We start from the raw sequence: 19867 nt of genomic DNA on the forward strand, positions 1-19867 counted from the left end.
CAAACGGGTATTGCGGGCTCCAAACGTGCTTAAAACCTTATGATTGAAACATCATCGAATACTGGGCGCAAATGAGTACGCGATCGTCGGATCGGGTGGCACGAGCATGGACATTTTCTCAGGGGTGGAAAATATCGATCGGGCAAGAATGTGGTCCGATCGATTCGCCCCTCAGACTCCCATGAAATTTGCGGTCTTCTCATGCTGGCGGCATCTTTTCTTGGCGAGACTTTGCGCCTGGTAAAATCCTGATCGCAATATCACGGTCCATTCCCATGGATGTCCAAGACGATGGTCTGTGGTGCGTTTTAATTGGATGCTATTACACTGAGATAATTATAAGCTCATCATCCTGGGCGCACTGAACCTGGGATGTTTGATCGGAAAACGATGCACACGCACGAAGGTATCGATCGATGACATCGGGTAAATGGTCGCGCTGCGTTTCGATAATGATCGATAGCGAAGTGGAAATGTTTCAGAAGAAACTGTGTCACGTTATTGTCCGCTATACGACGATTAGCAATTTCATTGCAAGCAGTTAAATGGAAACGCTTTAACGGGACTGAAATTACATATCTTTCCTTTGAAACACTATAGAAAAAGAACCTCTACAATATGGCTGTACGAAAACGCAACGCTGCTACACCGGATTGTTTTGCAATTGGATTTCATGAACAGTTATGCTTATCAAATGATGTTTGTAGCTCGTGTTTAAACAGTTTCTTACTTGCTATTAAGCACTCTCTAAAAACAAGCAACTCAAACTCAATTAAAAAATGTATTCTCTATAAAACTATCCAACAAGAAGTTATGAATCATTTCGTGCAAAATTCTGACCATTGAAAAGGGATTTCTCTTCCAATTACAAGATGTTCTCTTTGGGGTTAATGTTGCTGTTCGCTACAGCTGCTCATAGTTTACCGAATTATCAACTTAACACCAACCATTCCGAGCTAATTCGACGGTAAGTTATGTGGCTAAGTTTAATGCGGCCATAAAGGACTAACGCTTCTTTAAAACGAACATCAGCTCCAGACAAGCCAGCGTTGACGACTTCAATATCTTCGCTTACTTCCTATCGTATGACGAAACCTACAACTGGCTTGAGGCGCTAGTGTCTCAATATCCCGAAAAATGTTCTTTGCAATCCCTGGGCCAAACGTACGAAGGCCGCGACATCAACGCCATCACGATCAACCCTAACCAGCAGCAGAAGATCATCTTGACGGGGAACATACACGCGCGGGAATGGGCTGCCATGACCTCCTCAATTTTTATCATCAACGAACTGGTCCGGAACACGGACAGCTATCCTGAGGCGGCCCAGTACCAGTGGGTGATAGTACCGATCCCAAACCCGGACGGGTACGAGTATTCGCGGCTTTACGATCGGTTTTGGCGAAAAAATCGTTCAACACAACCGGACGGTGCTTTTGGCGTCGATCTAAACCGCAATTTCGGCTTCAAGTGGGAAGTGGTGATCAAACAGGAGGATATCAATCCACACGAGGAAACGTTCCGTGGTATAGCGGCGTTCACCGAGCCAGAAAGCAGCGCAATCGGGAACTTGTTGCAAAACAACCTCGACGCGCTTCTGTACGTCGATTTGCATACGTACGGCCAATATATCCTGTACCCTTGGGGTCACACGGAAGAGCCAGCACCAAATGCAGCCTTTTTGAGGTCTGTCGCTGAAGCCGGAGCGGCGGCAATTTTATTGCAATCCAACGCACAATATACTGTCGGCACACCGCCCGAGCTGCTGTACAAGGCGTCCGGTTGCAGTATAGACTACTGTAACTCGATCGGTATTAGAGCATGCATGGCGATGGAGCTGACAGAAGATTCGTTTGAGCTGGGCATCCTAAGTATCATCCCATACGGGCAAGAGGCCTTCGCTGCGATACAGGCCATGGCAAATCGAGCTGCAGCGTATTAGACACATCTTGGATCTTAGTGAGCTATATTTCAGTTATATAACTGATGTTTTCTATAGCAATGAGTGTCTTAATTCTTCAAAAACAAATGAAATGCAAGTGAAGATTGAAGTCAGTGTACGTTTATCACACAATGTTCCATAGTGCAGCGATGATCAATTAATTTAATCGACTCGCTTGCCCAGAACGAGAGATGGCCTCTGTTTTGAAAACGATCTTATTGGCTTATGGTCACGTGCTTATCATATTCTTACAGTCTGAAAAATAAAATAAATTAGAATTATTGCAATTATTTCCTATTCAATGTTTATTAACATTTTACATTTCTTATATTGCCTATATTAAAAGAAGCTAATTGAGAGAAAATGTGCGGATAAGAAGAGAATTTCATCCATTGATGTTGCCGGAGTTTTCACTGCGCTATAATATAACGGTAATTATACGCACATTACGCTGAAAATTTATTGAAATTTACCGCAACTGTGAGCTGTATATAAGCTGCAATCGGTCAGAGAACCATCGGTTCAACAAGTTGAGCTTCAATCATGGCTGCGGTAGTACCACGAAATGTTCTCTTTTCTCTCTGGCTTGTGTTCTTTTGCATAGCGGCAGTTTCATGTGCAGCTAAAAAGAAAGCTCCAACGCAAACAACAGTTCATCCAAGTATTGATTCATCGAAAAAGCTGAAAAAACACCCTCCTCCAGAGTAAGTACACTTTCACTTCCGGTTTGTGACCGTCAATTAACTGACAAGTTGGCACTGTATTCCGGTCGATACCCGCCACACAGATGCTATGAGGAAAGACCATTGACCGTGGAAGATTATAACGTGCTGGACTTCTTCATGTCGTACAACGAAACTCAAAATTGGCTCAAGCTTCTGGAAAAGACCTACCCCAACAAGGCGAAGCTGGATGTCCTTGGACAGACGCTAGACCAACGCGATATCACCGCCATTACGATCAACAAGGATAAGACGAAGAAAATCATTATCAATGGAAACCTGCGTGCACGTGAGTGGGGTGCCATGACCTCTTGCATCTACATCATCCACGAGCTGCTGAGAAATCCAAGCAATCACACGATGGCGGCCAACTACAAGTGGATTATCGTCCCGATTCCAAACCCAGATGGCTACGAGTACACCCGGATCAAGGATCGGCAGTGGGCAAGGAACCGTTCTCCGCAGCGTTTAGGTAACTTCGGAGTGGATATCAACCGCAACTTCGATGTCGAATGGGACAAGGACCGTGACGAACTAAATCGTCAACCGCACAATCCCTCCTTCCGAGGTGATAGGGCGTTCTCGGAATTTGAAAGCCAATCGATCGGAAATCTGTTGCAAAGCAACTCGGACGCCATCCTGCATGTCGATCTGCACGTTTACGGACGGAATATCATGTACCCGTGGAGCAACAGCCCACATCCGGCCCCGAACGCGGAGTTCAACAAGGGAGTGGCTGAAGCTGGTGCCGCCGCAATCAAGGCGATGGGAAGGGGCGATTACCGGGTCGGAACGCACTCGACAATGTTCTACGACGTGTTCGGTAGCTGCCTGGACTACTGCCAGAAGGTGGGCATCAAATCCTGCATGTGGATCGACCTGGTGAAGGATTTCGTCTTTGCGACCGATCGCATCATTCCGTTTGGTCAGGAAGCTTTCACTGCTATCAAGGCGATGGCCTTGAAGGCTGATGGGAAATAAGCCGGAGATAGGTCTTTCAATGACACAGATTAACTCCTGTGTACTTTCAAAATTATTGTTAACCTTCTTTATTGTTTTTCTTCTGTTTAGTATAAAATATTGCAATGTATAAAGTATAAAGATTGCAATGGGTGCGCATTAACAAAAGATCTTTACCACGAAAGACTTAATTTGTTTTTTCTTATTCATGAAAAGTGCCTTCAAAATGATTGCTTATTATATGCAATTTAATAAATGCTAACCAAAATTTAGATCGGCCACTAGAATCAACTCACTCTATGGCTGAACTTTCCGTTCAATCTATGTTTGCTTTACGTGCTAATTAAAGTAACAACATTTAATTGCAATTTGCTTATCAATTGCTGTTCCAATTACTAAGCGCAATAAAGCGCGATACTAAGCGTAGTTTTGCCCAGTAGTTGGTTTGCTGTTGTTACCGTTCATTTTCAGTATGGCAAAAAGAGCAACAGCGTGCTTGGTGATTTTAACTTTCCTTGTGGAATCGTTCAACTCCACAATTGCAAACGAGACTATCTCGCCCTCGCTTGGGTATGATATTTTAATTATTCCAAGTGTAAAAGTGTTTGATTTTAAATACTCCATCCTACAGCAATGACTTCTTAAATCACTTTCTGAGCTACAATGAGATGGACGAGTTTTTGACACAATTGCATCAATCGTTTCCGGACAAGGTGAACATCAAATCAATAGTGCAAACCGTGGAATCTCGTGATGTTCGCATGATCGTCATCAATGAAGCCATCGAAAGGACGGTAATCTTGGTGGCGAACTTACATGCACGGGAATGGGCTGCCATGACATCGGCGCTCTATATCGCCCACGAACTGGTGGAAAACTCCGATGCTTATCCGAACCTCACGCAGTATCGCTGGATGATCATTCCCATGGCAAATCCGGACGGGTACGAGTACACCAGGACTCAAGATCGGTACTGGAGTAAAAGCCGCTCACCACAGGCCGATGGAAGCTTTGGTGTAGATTTGAACGGGAATTTTGGATACACTTTCGATAAGAACGACGAGCCGGTGGGAACAGACAATCCAACGTACCATGGCACTAGAGAGTTTTCGGATCCTGAAAGTAGGGCTATTGGTAAACTGTTAAGCGAGCAAGCCAACCATACGATCCTGTACGTCGATATGCACACATTCGGTAACCACATATTTGTCCCATGGGCATATACGCTTGACCCGGCGACGAATGGGTTCAAGGCACAAGCGGCAGCTCACGCCGCCGCGGATGCCATACTGGCAAAGTTCCAGGAGTCCTACACCGTCGGTACACCTGCGTCCTTGTTCCAACGAGTGTTTGGAACCAGCTTGGACTACTGTCATTCACTCGACATCAACGTCTGCCTTTGGTTCGAGATAACGAATAGTGGGTTTGAGTTCGAGACATCACGGATTAAAGCATATGGTGAGCAAGCATGGATCGGCATCCAAGCGATGGTGACGACAGCTGATCTACTTTTTGGCAAAAAACGAACTGCTTCTCTTAAAAATCAATCGAATTAAGTCAAAAAGAATGAATAAATTGAATTGAATTTTTACGTGATGCAATTACATATGTTATAAGATAATCTTTTTTCGTTGAGATCTGCAATAATTCTACTACAAGCTCCCTTTGGTTACCCACAAGGACCGAACAGGCTTAGTAGACCAACATTGAAATGAAAGTAGAGTACTGATGAATCCATCAAAACAGCTGGAGCACGCTAATATCGCTAAGCGGGTTTAGCGCATACATTTTTAAGACGTTTGTCATCGTTTAGCTGTCTTAAAAATCAACAATTTATAACCCGAGAACAACATTTGTATCATAACATTAACCTTAATCGAAACTTTATATCTAATTAGTGTTGTGGAAACTTTTCGTAGCTTTTTGTATTGACTTATTTCTAATAAAGTATTTCTACCATTTTTTACTCTGTTGTAGCGACGAGAAGCAGATCGACTTCGCGGAGCAACTGGAATCGGTGGCGTACGTGCTGTGCGGTGACGGAACAGTAACCTACGACAAATTTTGCCAAATATGGCATGCCAAAGGGGTAAGCGAAACCGAACCTTGGCCTCCAGCACTCCAGGCCCACTAACACCCCATTTTCCACCCCACGCAGATTCTCGATAAGCTGTATCGATTAATCGACGTCGACTCGACCAACCAGATATCGACCAATCAAATAATGGAGTTCATCTCGAACCTCACGAATGCACGGTAAGTAGCACGGATACATCACAAGGAACCGCCACAAGGGACTGGGTAATTAAAGCGCACTCGGTTCGTCAAATCCCGCTCAAACAGATAGCCGCCGGCTGGAACGAAACATGGGCACCGTAATTAAATCCATCACACCGTTCCGACACCTTCGTGATGGTCAAAGACGTGGTACCGTTTTCCACGCGCGACATCGTGATTAGTTTTTCCCAAAACCGGCGAACCGGGCTGGGCGAGAAAATGCAATCCGCATCGAGACGTTTGGCAACGCGCCACAACGCGTCACACCGATGGAACGTCCATCAACCAAGTCTGCAGAGCCATGTAAGGAATCGGCAGGAATCGTGTAGCGGGAGAACTCCCGCTAGATCTTAATCACACACACCGCAGGACTCGATCCAAGCCCGTCGGTATGATGTCGATTAGCAGACCGCTGACTTTGTTTTTTTTTGCGGGACTTTGTTTGATACTCTCTTTGCTATCTCTTTAAAAAAACGCGAAGATGAACTAGGCCACTCAAGACCGCTCTATCCGCCGGGCTCATCCAAAAGGAGCTGAGCTAACCACTCGTTAGGCTAAATTGCACCCCGTCACGGTTCCACCCATGTTCGGCACCTGCGTGAGGCCAGAGTCGAGCGATAGCAGCTTCATCAAGTGATCGTGAATGTAAGCGGACGGCATTTTTTATACCACACACCATACGGTAGATTTTCCCCATCACATCGAGTAGGCCTGTCTGCGAGCTGTCTGGCAGAGTTGAAACCAAACAGGCCAACCGCCTCGATCGTGTTCGATTGGCGCGATAAGATCACTCCATCGCTCCACCGCCCGGTGGATCTCTTCAGATCCTAACCGTGATTGGCAGCAAAATTACGGTAGCGGTGTAGTGTGGCGTCCCATCAACGCATTGCGAGTGTTTGCGATGCCGTACTGGGACATACAGGTCGTGTCTCGTCACTGTTGAGGTGGCGGCTCATTACGCACGACGCCACCGATGATCGTGATCGACGCACCACGAGCCGGTAGCGCGATATTTTACTGCATAAATTAAGTGCCGTCCATTCACACTAGATGGCTCATTCCAGCAGAACTTCCAGGCTTCATTGTGGCACTACTTGAAGGAAGCATGTCTGAGATCGATGGAAACGTCACCTCGGTAATGGCGAATCCGGGTGCGTGTTTTTCCTCACCAACATTGATCCGCCATCGATCACTTCTTCGAAGATGTCGCTTAAAATTCTGACTCTTTTACCTCCACAGCTAGATCGCCGGCAAGTCGATCGGTGTGGTGTTGACCAATAACGGAGGAATTTCGCGATGTTAACGCGTATGCGATCGTTATCGTCAGCCACGATGCAATGTGGCAGGATCCCCGGAGCGAACGCCTATTCAGGTGCTTTCGACGGGCTCGCTTTTCGGAGCCTTTTCCACGACAGCACACAATGCACCGTAAGGCTATCGAACAGCCACGCTCCAACAAACGGTCCGATTGACAAACCGTAAATCATGTGCCCCCGAGGCTATTCCATTACGCGCGCGCACACGCCGGTTCATAAATTATGTCGCGGAAAGTAATAAAATAAATGGGAGAAAAAACGGGAAGCCACAGTGGTTAGGAGGCTCGCGGCTAATCAGCAGCTGATCGGTTCGAGCTGCCTCGATTCGGTGGCTGTCCGTGATTTCCTGCGCCGGGACCAACCCAAGACCTGGTTTGGAATCTGCAAGAGGGAACTATTTTTTCATTTCTTTTCCCCCAAGTGGGGATGGAACCTTTCCGTGCGGGTTCAAAGATATTGATAAATAGCCCGCGAAGGCATGATTTATCGATCGCAGTGGTTGCGTGAATGTTAACAAGTATATTAGAAAAAATAAAGCCCCTATACGTCTGGAGAAGCTTCGAGATGGAGAGTTCTTCCTCATCCTCTCCAGGTGCTCGAGGACGGTGGGTTAGCGCAGAGACCCTGGGGCATAATTTACGAGCCGTGAAAAAGGACCAGTAGAACGACTCGCAGACAGACGAACAACGAGCCCCGTTTTATAACGCCTGCGCGTGATATTAGACGGTTGTAGGACGGGTGCAACGATCGTACGCAATGGATGTGCAATCCAGAAGCAGTAGGCAGGCAGTGCCAATGCAAATGATTCATTCAATGGCGTACTCTGCTGAACCCGTATAATGGGGTTCGGTCAGGTCGTAATTTTTGCGCGAAAAATGACTCGCAAAAGCGCAACGATCGTCGCACTTTTATGCTGCTGGATGCAGGCGCGCTTGGGTGCCTATCAGTGGTTTTCTTCCACCATAGCGACAGTTAAGGAACTATGGAAAGAAAATTGATATGTATTGACTTTAATCCATCCGCTGTTCAATGAGTCCAGCTGTTTTTTGTGGCTTATTTTTTGTGCAAGTCATCATAATCATTTTATTGCTTTAGAGCTTCCTTTTTTATAACAAATTCTCATCTCTTTATCACCAATCATGCTGCTCTCGCGTTCCGTTAAGGACTCCTTCTCTCGTATTCGTACGTCGATCACAGTCACATCCCGAGGTTCGTGACCAACTTTGACAAACGGCAAAAAGCCTCGAATGAATTCAAACCTGCTGTGTTTGTTTACTTTGCTTCAAGCCTCGAAAAGCAACCTCTCACATAAATAAGCGCTATTGTAAGCGAGATCAGCGATCAGTTGGAGTAGAATTTTTTTTTTCTTTTTCTAATTTTTTTGCTTACCCCCATCACGACGGTAGGTTTATACTGTGCAGATAAGCCAAGTCACGAACCCCGGAACTATGGTTCGAATCAATGATGGGGTCGCGTGCTCGCGATCACTTGGCGCAGATTAGATTCCGTACAGGCACGTGGATCGCCTGATCGAAGGTGCACGGTGTGACCTGCGCCCTCCTGAAGCATCCGTTTTAGCCCAAACATGACGGATTGCCTACCGTCCAGGTGAGGACCATGACAGAACGGGCCCGCAGGTAGCCCACTGGTATGATTTATCTCACTCAAACCCCTCGCGAGAGGTTCCTTCGGTCGCTTCGGTGAATCTGATGGATGAGTCGCGCAAAAATAAGACCCTCAACAACCTCAGATGAATCATACCCGGTGTGTCGCGGACCGACCCCGTCGGCACGTGCGGCTAATCAAGATTTATGGCGTGTCAAGGATCGTGCCGAGTGGCTCCAGGGAAACGTGATGGATGGACGGGCTCCGGATACTTGTGGGATGGTAGGCGGCCATTTGTCGTGATAGCAACCGATCGGGTCCCACTTCTGTTGTAGGGAGGGTTTTCCTCGGAAAAGCGTGCCAACAACGTCGGGTGTTGCGCTGTCAACCCAGCTTGACACCTTTGCATATGTAAGAAAAACCAATACTTGCGTGTCAGCAAGCTTTCTCATGTGTGGACATCATCATTTTCAGCCATTAATGCCAGCGGATCCTGTCCTTATTTGGAACCGTTTGATTCGCTTCCATGCGGCTGTTGCTTTGTTTTGAGATAAGCCAGCGATCATAATGTCAGCATAAAGTGATTCCCTTTCCAAAGTGATGTACGTTTGATTCGATGTTCGGCAAACCCGTCCATGGATTCGATTTGACACAATGCCACCTCATCAACCGCTTCCTAAAGAAAAAGCGGAATCATACCTCGAGGGATAGTGGAAATATTTGTGAGTCTATACAGAAGGGAAAGTACTCCAAAACAGCCGTGAGAAAACCTCCCAAACGTCAATTAATTATGAACGCTCACCTCCGATCGCTTCTTATCTGCTGCAGGTCCTAATTAATTGGCCCTTTATCGTAATCCAGCCCGGAAAGGTAATGAAAATGGGAATCTGTTTTAAATCTTCTCGATAGCTGCGATCAAGGGGCCTCATTCGTTACGCATGGTGAAAATCCATTAAAGCCAGTACCACGCATCCTGTAGCACATCGGAACGTAAAGTCGTTCATCACGAGTACAGGCGAGTACCTCGGGCGAATGTAGCGATGGCCAAAATTGGCGCACGTAACCTTTCGCCCAGTGGCAGGTGGGATGAAACCGATCACCATATCAGGGCACCAAACACTCACTCAAGCCCATCGATCGTTCACACGTTTCACACCGGAGAATCGTCTGAAATAATTATAAAAAAGACGTAATCACCACGCGACCGGCGCGAATGAGGGCGCGCACTTTAGGTGTATATTCGACATCGCTAATTACCAGTCCCGGCTAGCTGCCTGTTTCGTTGCCAGTCCGCTAACAAGGGAGCCTCTTTTTCTTGTCCGGCGTCCGTGAGTCCGGACTACGATTGTGGGATCCGATCCGTCCGGCGACTTAGGCATTATGCGTCCTTCAATGCGCGTCCGATTGCTCTCCGTTTCAGACCACGAACCGGCTTCGACAAATCGTCCCTCGAGCGGCTGGAGCAGTTGTTCATCAAGACGGTCGGCAATGAGAAAGAGATCCGCCGGGAGGAGTTTAAGAAAATTGTTACCTCCAAAAACGTAAGTATCGGGGACCGGTGGGGTCCCAACCCCAATCAAGCGCAATCGGCCTCCGGGTAACGGAATCACTTTGGCTACAATTTCGACCATTTCGCAGCCCTTCTTCACCGAACGTGTGTTCCAGATCTTCGACAAGGACAACTCCGGTTCCATCTCCTTGCAGGTAGGCAGACGGCATGTGAATCCGCGGATGCGTGCCGCAATGTACGCTTTGTTTTTTGACGCCCTTCATTTGTCCTCTCTTTTTCTCGTTCTCGCTCGTTCGATCCGACAGGAATTCATCGATGCCATCCACCAGTTCGCCGGCCAGTCGCCAGAGGACAAAATTAAGTTCCTCTTCAAAGTGTATGATTTGGACGGTACAGGAAACTCATTCGGCTTGATTTATTCTCCCTAATTGGTACCGATAATTAATAGACAGGGGCGATGCTGTCATTTTGCTGCGAGATTTTTCATTCTTTGTGCGCCCATTCCCACAGCTGGTGCGGAAATTATTCAAAACGATCCCCATGAGCCATCGCGCAGGAAATGGCATGATCAGTCGCTTGACTTCCCTCGCACGTTTGTGAACGGCAGCGTACCATGCGTACCCTAAAGACGCTCTAATGCCGGGGGCTAGAAATTGTTTGTCTCAATTTGGCGCCGTGGAAAAAAAATGAAAGCCGCCAATAGGGTGCTCCACTCGAAATCCCGGCCACAAACCCTTGTCAGCTAGCGTTAAAGGGGGTGTAGTTTTGTTGCGCAGTGTTCTTTCACCTTTTCCTAAAAGCGTTTAACCGCATGCAAGCTTCCGTGCGGACATTCATCAGCAAGACCCGTTGGCGTAACCGCACAATTGACCGCATTCATCAGCGAATGTGGCGAACAATCGCACTTTTAACACGCGTTCACTCGATCTGCCCGAGAATCTGTCACTCACGGCATCAACCATTTCCTAACACCAATCCACACGCACTACTCCGGTCGGCATACCCTTGAAAATTGAATCAAAACATTTGTCAAGCTCGCGGCACGTTAAAGTGGCAACAAGCGCTCAAATTAAGACCGACAGAGTCCCCTTTCGACGCAAGATAAATCCTTCCCCCGGGGGCACCGTTTGGCCAAAGGATCCTTCACGAGACCCGTCGTCAGAGACACCTCGTACGTTCGATAAGCATCTGATCGTGGGCCTCATTATCCGCCTTATGGCCACATTACCGACGCACCGGTGGCCGCGACGATCGTTCCCCACAAATTAATGGCCCACCATGCGGTCGAATTCACCCCAGAGCTCGTGAGGACACACTAGGCCCAGGATCGATCAAACGCAACCAGTTCTCATGTCTCCGACGAACAGCAGAAAAATATACGCAAACCCCTAACTCACGCACGCTGTGCTGTTGTTTTTTGCTTCTCTTTCTCGGTGCCTCCCCCGTTTGCATGTGGAAAACCTGGTCTTCGGTGGAAAAATGGTACGGCGACTTCACGCGACCAGGTGATGGACTGATTCAACACCGCGAGCTGCAACACGTCATGCGGGCGTGCATGGAGGAAAACGGAATGCGCTTCTCGGAAGATCAGGTTGGTGTCCCGCACACTTTTCTCGTGGTTTCTTTCGCCTTTTCACTTGTTCTCGCGACGTCTCGGGCGTCATCCACCCGCTCGTTCAGGTGGGCAAAACATGCTCCCTCCTAGTGGGGGCCATTTCAAGGAGCAAGTCTGGCAGGGCTCAAAATCAACCTGCCACAGCTACGGCATCAAAGTCGCCAAGGTTTATCAACCCGTCACCGTCGTCTACCTCGCCGTGGATGTCGTTTCTACCAACGAACTGGGCCCCGCAGTACATTCATCATACGCGATGGTTGGTCTCGGTTGGGCGAGATCTTGTTTTTATATTTTCTGCCACGCGAGTGTGTGTGTGTGAATGTGCGTTTTTTTTCTCCTTCTCGCCCTCTTTCACCCATTGCAAATGTGTGATTATAGATTGAACGTAGAAAAAAGTGCACTGGGTGCATAAAAAAATGCATAACATACTCTCTGAACGAATGCGCATTTCATTAAAATTCAGCCCCGCGTGGGGCCGTTTACTTTGTGCGCATGTGCCGTGGCCGTGCACGATCCTATCCACCAAACTATGATCTGCCTGTTTTGATAAGTATTATTTGAGAAATCATCACACGAACGCCGAGCAACGGGTTTCTGCAATATTATGATTAAACGCCATCCTTCCCGAGCGTACTCGATCGCATACGAGTGCCATGAGAAATTGCATCCTTTTCCGCCCCGATCGAGGGTGCTGATGAAGCAATTTCCCGCGTGGCCATGGCCCCCGCTGCGCTTTTACTTAAGACGTACGGACAATTTGTCCGCTCGGGCCCATCGAGCACCCTACGGACGAACGCCATTAGACGCCTAATGGTGACCGTAAACGGCCGCATCGGATATCGCTCGGTCTCGATCTGCTCGCGCGATCGAGTGCGCGCATAAATTATGCTTTCAATTTTTCAAACCTAATTAATTACCGCCCTGCAGCATCCGTTCTCTCGGCTGTGGTTCCATCGAGCCGATCGAAGCCTCCCGCTGGGTGCCAGCTGGTGGTTTCCTGGGCCCTCTTAGTCGATTGCGCGAGATTTAATTGATCGATCCTCGATTGTCGAAGTCCTCTGGTTGCCGATCGACATCCAACGGGCGCAGAAATTGAATTCATTGGTTTCATTAGCATTTGATGATCGCATTCGAGGTACGGATCGTTCGTTCTGTAAAAACCAGGAAAAAGAGAGCCAGCTAAATTAGATACAATTAACGGAGGGTATCGTTTCTCAAAAGGCTCATACGGCACGAGAATAGGACGAAACGAAGCAGCATTGCACATAATTCCCTTTTACTGTGCGCTGGACTCTCGCCTCGCAGCTCGACGGAAGTTAGTGTTGAAAGCTGTGATAAATTATTTATTTTCCTCCATTACCGTACTTAATCTAATTTCCACGCGCAGCATATTTTTTGCTGTGCTTGTACACTTTTTCCTACTTCATTTCAAACCACAACCGTCATTCGATGCCTACTGCGTCAACGCAATACTAAAACACAAGTCAGATTCGTTTTTCTGTTCGCGCCCCACCTGATTGGCTACTTCAATGCAGGAGACTACTGGCGCAGGCTAGCTTCGTTAAATTCACTCCACAAAGCAGACTGAGATTGTTGCCCAGCCAGCCAGCTGGCTGATTTATCGTGCGAGCCCTCAGGGCCGCTGTTGGCGAACCAAAAACCCCTCCAGGAACCAGTTCCCGACCGCACAGGCAAACGGGAAGCGTCCACTAGCGGCTCGTACGGCCTTTTAATTAAATTATAAAGCTAGATACAAAAAAAGAAAAGAAACTGGCCCTTTCTCGTCGGAAACGGGAATCAATAGTGGTGACAAAAAATAAATTAATAATGAAATAAATAATGAAATAGTTGGGGCAAACCGTCGTTCGCCGTCTGCGGCTTGGACAACGTGCTTCGACCCGGCAAAAGCTGTCAAATCATTAACGGACGATATCCGGCGACGGAGACGTGTCACAGAGACGTGTTTGCTGGTCAGACGCATGTGTGATGTGTCCTGGAGGTGGTCAAGTCGATGCATTTTGTCCCCGTGACCGAAACAACCGCACCGATACCGAAAGGTGATTTCCTTCAGGGCATTATTTTTTCCTTCGCCGTCTCAGTTGTATAGTATTTGAGGCCTTGAGATGCCTTAGATGATCAAAGAGCATTAATTTCTGAAGCGAAGCTTGCTTTTCATTTTGGCTCCCTCTCAAGAGAAACAGGATATCTTATTTGGCAACTTCGTCCTGAATATGATAATCTCTCATTAGGATTAGGAGCAAGAGGATCGTCTCTCTCTCTCTCTCTCTCTCTCTCTCTCTCTCTCTCTCTCTCTTGATTCCACGCTAGTCAGAGATCTTTAAACGATTGTTCTCGATTTTTTGTATGTAATTAATGTGGGCCGATCCCGGCGGTACTGCAATACCGGGCCAACCCGTGGAAGCAGAGGAGCAAGCTCCGAATCTGGCTTCCGCTTTACAAAAATAAGTTTAACATTTGTTGTCTCCCATTGGGAGAGCTATCAGATGTTAAGCTGATAAGAACAGATACTACACTTTGATCTTAGCCTTTAGGCCGAGAAGCGATACCAGAGGATGGGTTGATCCTGCCATACAGCCTCACGAGCCACATGGTGCTCTAGCGATATTTAACGTGCCCAACGTATCCAAACGGACATTTTTCTTTCAACACTTCTACAGCCACCAAGAAGTAAGGTAAACCGAACAGAGGTACAGCGAATCCTGTTTCGTGCCTTTGCTAATGTTTGTGTGTTTGGCATCCTTATTTCCCGATACCAGTTGCAGGTAACACAGAACCGAATGCCGTACAAATTGTTATGTGAAAAGTAAGGGTGCCTCCTGAACCGGTCTTGACGGCCTTGGCAGCGAGATAGACGAAATGGGTGGCTCTAAGGATATGTTTCACGGTAGCAATATTAGGAGATGCGAAGGAAGGATTTTTTTTCGTTTTGGACTAATTTGTTTCCTTATGAAACAAATAATAATAAAATGATCGATTAAACTAAACGTGGATAATAATTAAACGCAGTTCGGGAAAAAAAGGATTTCATTTTCTTTTCCCCCGATGGCTATATAAAACTTGGCTTTGCCATTGTTTTATTGTTTACCCCGAAAGCACCGAAGCTTAAGTTGAATGAGTAAATTGCATTTCAAATAAATCATTCCCCGATCGGTAGGAGTCGCGGATGAACAGGCCGTCCGCGACCGATCCAGTAGTTCGGTGTGATTAATGATCTTCTCTTAATACAGTGTCAGTCCATTTTTGGCGCGCCGAGTGCGAAGGGACCCGTCTGATCCTCCTTCTGCCATCTCACCTCAAAGGAGGTCTTTTGTTTTCTTTCCAAGCCCCAAGAGTGCGAGGCGCGCCGAGTCAATGAATGTTCAGCAACCCACCTGTCAAAGAGCGCGGATTAATTCGGTTAGCGGCCCAGAGTGACGGGGCGGGATCTCGGGCTGGCTCACGCGTGATGAGTTGCAAAAATCACGATTCGGAATCCCGCATCCAAGCTGTTGGACTCCCGGCATCAAGCCCCAGGATCGCTTCATCCGTCATACGTCAGTTATCACCCGTTGCCCATGGCAGGGTATGCCAGAGATACGTTAACAATTCGCACCTAGCCGTGGGCACCTGCCCTAGCGCGACAAGCTATTCCACACCGGCCAGAGCCCGAGACCGGATGGTCGCGGACAATCGCGCTCTAATTTGTTTCATGATTCTGTAATGGAATAAATTATCATTAAAAGCACTATTGCTAACAAATCGCAACCGGCCATTAAAACCGGTCATCAAAATGCCAGCACAACTCGCGCGCGGCTCAAGGGCTGGAACTCGCCGTGGCACGGGTGGAGCCATTAGTCAGAGGGAAGATTAATTTACGCCAGCCCGCCAAACCGAGCATCGGCGGAATCGAAACTCATTAGCGCGCCTGGGTGGAACTCGGTTCTGTCGGTGTTTCACCACAGTGGCAGCCAGCTTTCGACGCAGCGGCCGGATGATGATCGTCCCGAAAGGCGGCGGAAAACGTGCGTGAAACACGAGGTGACTGGTTTCCTGTCGATGTTCCGGCGCGCCTTCGGATCAGTGACGGTGCGGAAAGCGAGATCGGAATGGTTCCCGGCAGCCAGTTTGGTTGGAAGTGGCCTCATAAACTGTCTTTAATTACTGTCAACATTACCGATTATGTAACGGACTGTTGCAGATTAGGTGGGATTTCAAAGGATAAATTATTCAATTTTTAGACTCTTTTATTTCACCAAATATAACCTAAGCGAACTTTAGCGAACTCAATGAGCTATGGCCGATTTTCCAACGTTTCTCTACCCACAGATCGAGGATCTTACCATGGCCATGTTCGAGGACGCCGATAAGTATAATCGCGGAGCTATCACCTACGAAGCGCTAAAGAACCAGCTTGAGAAGCACGGCGGCTTGCTGGAAAACCTCAGCATCAGGTAGGATTGCTAGCTGATGATGCGCTCTTTAGATTTGCTCACTTTCACCTCTTGATCTTTCGCGGAATAGCATCGATCGGTGGCTGGTTCCGCTGCCGCAGGAAGACTCGAAAAAGAAGCGCAAGAAACAGCCACTGCCTCACCAGCTGACGGCTCCGTATATCAAGAACAATTACGTTTATCTGTCTTTCCTCACCATCTTTACGGTTATCAACATCGGGCTGTTCGTTTCGCGCGCTATCCAGTACCGGCATTACAATAGTTTCGTCATATTGGCACGAGCCTGCGGTACGTATTAAATTGAGAAAAATGAAAGGAATCATCCCTTCATGCCAAGGAAGCTATGCTGATCGTGAGTACTACTTTTCTTAAAGGACAATGCCTCAACTTCAACTGTGCCTTCATCCTGGTGCTGATGCTGCGCCAGTGCATCACTTTCCTGCGGACGCGTGGTTTCACCGCATTCCTGCCACTCGATCAGCACATTTACCTGCACAAGCTGACCGGAATGCTAGTAGCCATCTTCAGCCTTGTCCACACCATCATGCACCTGTTCAACTTCAGTGAGTATCCCAGTTCCGATGCGTCCACCGCGTGCTTACCCTTGAGGACGCTGACGAAACGCAAAAGGAGGACGAAAAATGCAACGCATCGTAAAACGAAAAGAACAAAAAAAATGCCCGATGCCACCCCAAACCCACGCAGCAACCCACCCCGGGGAGGCGCTGTCTCGCGAAGGAACAGCTTCCCACATCGGGATCTCTCGATCGCGGCAGTTTTTTTTATTGCCCTCGCCATTAGTGGCCCCGGCACTCGTAATCACCCGCTTTATGGCTTTATTTTCCGTGGCTGACCCCCAAGATGCGGTCCCGGTCCGTGATCCGTGCGTGGCCAATCGCTCATTTCCTTGCCCGTTCGCGTCGCGAGGATGGAGCGGGCCACTGGCCTCGGAAAGGAAGCCATAAAATGGTCCCAAAGTGCACAGCTCTGGGGGGCGGCGAGAATGCCCTCTCGATTCGCACAGCCCGCCCGTGTTGGGCCGGGCGAATGGGAAAAGCAAACAGCGATACCGATAAATTATATTTTTATAACTCAATTAACTTTTCCCTGAAACCGTTCCGGTGGGCCGTAACCTTTATTTTAAGGATTTCTTAGTTCATTTAACGTAGGTTTCACCCAAACCATGAACAATGTACAGAAATACTGTAAATTTATGCCTAACACCTGTACAGTAAAACTAGTTACTCTAATTACCTGTGGTAGAAGTTGATTTAGATACGGTTTCATACTTGTACATACGACAGGAATCTGACGATGGCTCCACATTGTAGCCGTCTTAGTTAAATCCCTCAACCGTGTAGTGTAGTGTTATCTGCCGCTTAACGTCTGTTCTTCTTGCCCATTTTCCACTCCGCTGCATGATCTGGTATCTTATCGCACGCAGTTCCGGTTAAACCGGCAGTGCACCCGTTCGATCGATGCACTCGAATCGAATCGTAACCATCGTCCATCCGGATTGGTATGGAATTACCAGTGACGATCGGTTTCGCACGCGGGCTAGGGCCGGTGGGATTTGTCTCGTTAGAAATCAATTTTCTTGTCCTTATTCCCTTACTCACGAGAGCCTTCCTTAGGCCTCTAACTAACCGAAGACACGCCTGCAGCGGATGCGATACATTGTATCAAATCCGGCCCACAAATCTGACAGCCGACCGCACTAATGCAACCGTACCGAACGACCTGTTCCTGCCCCGCGTAAAAGACCGGCAGCATTAATCGTATTAACCGTATCGTAATCTCTCTTTCTTTGTATTTATCTTTCCATTTCGATTAAACTATCGCAACCACCAAACACCAAACACATCCCTCCGTCTACTATCCTGTCCTGCCTGGCTATGTAAAAATAAAAAATAATCGACCCACCAAAAACCTACCTACCAACTGTACATACAGCCACGATCGTCGTGAACGATCCAGTGCTCAACGCCAACAACTACACCACAGCAGAGTGGCTATTCACGGCCCGGCCCGGCATGTTCGGGCTGATTGGAGGCTGCGCCAATCCGACCGGCGTCGTCCTGGTGCTGATCCTGCTGATCATGTTCATCTGCTCGCAGCCGTTCGTGCGACGCGGTGGCAGCTTCGAAGTATATCCGGCATCAAGCGAAGGCTTTGATTGCTGCCCTTTCTTTTTTTAGCATAGATTCATTTAGTGAACCGTTTCAGCTCTTCAATTAAAGGCTCGTGTAATCGGTGACTAACTCGTTTTCGTTTTTACTCTCCTTTCATTAATCTCCAATTCTCACGGGACGATGTAGGTATTCTACTGGACGCATTTACTGTACGTGCCGTTTTGGATCCTGGTGCTATTCCACGGGCCCAACTTCTGGAAGTGGTTCATCGTACCGGGATTGATCTATCTGATCGAACGCACGATAAGGTAGTTAAACCCGGCCTCCAGTCATCCTCCCACAGTCGTGCGGGTTCCTAATGCTCTCGTTCACCCTTAAACGGTTCCCCAAAGATTAGTCTGGATGCGCACGGAGCACGGCAAGACGTACATCTCATCCGGGCTACTGCTCCCATCCAAGGTGACACACCTCGTGATCAAGCGGCCACTGCACTTCTGCTTCCGGCCGGGAGACTACGTCTTCGTCAACATCCCAGCGATCGCACAGTACGAGTGGCATCCGTTCACGTTGAGCAGCGCACCCGAACAGGAGGACTACATCTGGTTGCATATCCGCGGTGTTGGCGAGTGGACGAATCGACTGCACAACTTCTTCGAGCGCGAACAGGAGCGGCTACACAATGGCGAAATTCCGGCTATCGTTGCTGGCAGTTCGGGATCGGCGCCATCGACACCCGCCATTACTTCCGGTGGCAGTTCGGTTGATCTCGTCCAGGAGAAGCTGAAATCACCCACTACGGGTGCGATCCACAAGAGCTCCAGCTTCGAGTCGGCGCTTGACAAAGCGAAACCGATGCCAGCAGGAGGACCGACAATCCGGAACGCCGACGTAAACCCTCCGCCGGTCGGTATCATGAAACCACGGCATCCTCCTGGCACGTCGAAGCTGGCCATGGAAGGATACAGTGCGGCATCGTCGGTTGCTCCGGCTACGGCTGGACAACCGAAGTTTGAGCGACAGATGTCGGAGAACAGAGCGTTCAAGAAGATACAGGCCACGTTGCAGCGAACTTTCTCCCGACGCGATCAGTTGATACCACGATCGAGTGGTCCCGGTGGTATCGGAGGAATCGCGAACGATGGCTTCACCGGAGACGGACCGGATGGGACTGGGTCTGATGGATCGGTGGCTGGGTCTGAGATGAAGGATACCAAACGTAAGGTTACGCCGGAACCGAGTCTGCACAAGCTAATATTCCAGCAAAAAGTTCCACTGGAGAAGTCCCTCTCGATGCCGGACATGCAGAACAAGTTCAAGAAGCGTGAGCGTATGATGGT

At 48.3% G+C, this 19867-nt stretch overlaps 1 protein-coding gene and 1 non-coding gene across 2 annotated transcripts in view; one reads left to right on the forward strand and one right to left on the reverse strand.

Annotated features, from left to right (window-relative positions):
- The window catches only part of LOC128723791 (uncharacterized), a 56554-nt gene that overhangs the window by 35594 nt on the left and 1093 nt on the right, over positions 1–19867 (forward strand). The window contains exons 3-14 of the mRNA XM_053817555.1: positions 5602–5713; positions 5783–5880; positions 10243–10363; positions 10461–10526; positions 10638–10722; positions 11838–11923; positions 16274–16398; positions 16469–16686; positions 16773–16961; positions 18352–18545; positions 18717–18838; positions 18923–19867. Coding sequence (XP_053673530.1) covers positions 5602–5713; positions 5783–5880; positions 10243–10363; positions 10461–10526; positions 10638–10722; positions 11838–11923; positions 16274–16398; positions 16469–16686; positions 16773–16961; positions 18352–18545; positions 18717–18838; positions 18923–19867 — 2361 coding nt within the window. The remainder of the gene's footprint in view (positions 1–5601; positions 5714–5782; positions 5881–10242; positions 10364–10460; positions 10527–10637; positions 10723–11837; positions 11924–16273; positions 16399–16468; positions 16687–16772; positions 16962–18351; positions 18546–18716; positions 18839–18922) is intronic.
- LOC128728048 (U2 spliceosomal RNA) lies at positions 14318–14512 on the reverse strand. The gene has a single exon (XR_008411001.1). It is a non-coding gene; the product is annotated as a U2 spliceosomal RNA (small nuclear RNA).

Source organism: Anopheles nili, chromosome 3 (genome assembly GCF_943737925.1).
Source record: "Anopheles nili chromosome 3, idAnoNiliSN_F5_01, whole genome shotgun sequence".
In the NCBI taxonomy this organism is placed as follows: domain Eukaryota; kingdom Metazoa; phylum Arthropoda; class Insecta; order Diptera; family Culicidae; genus Anopheles; species Anopheles nili.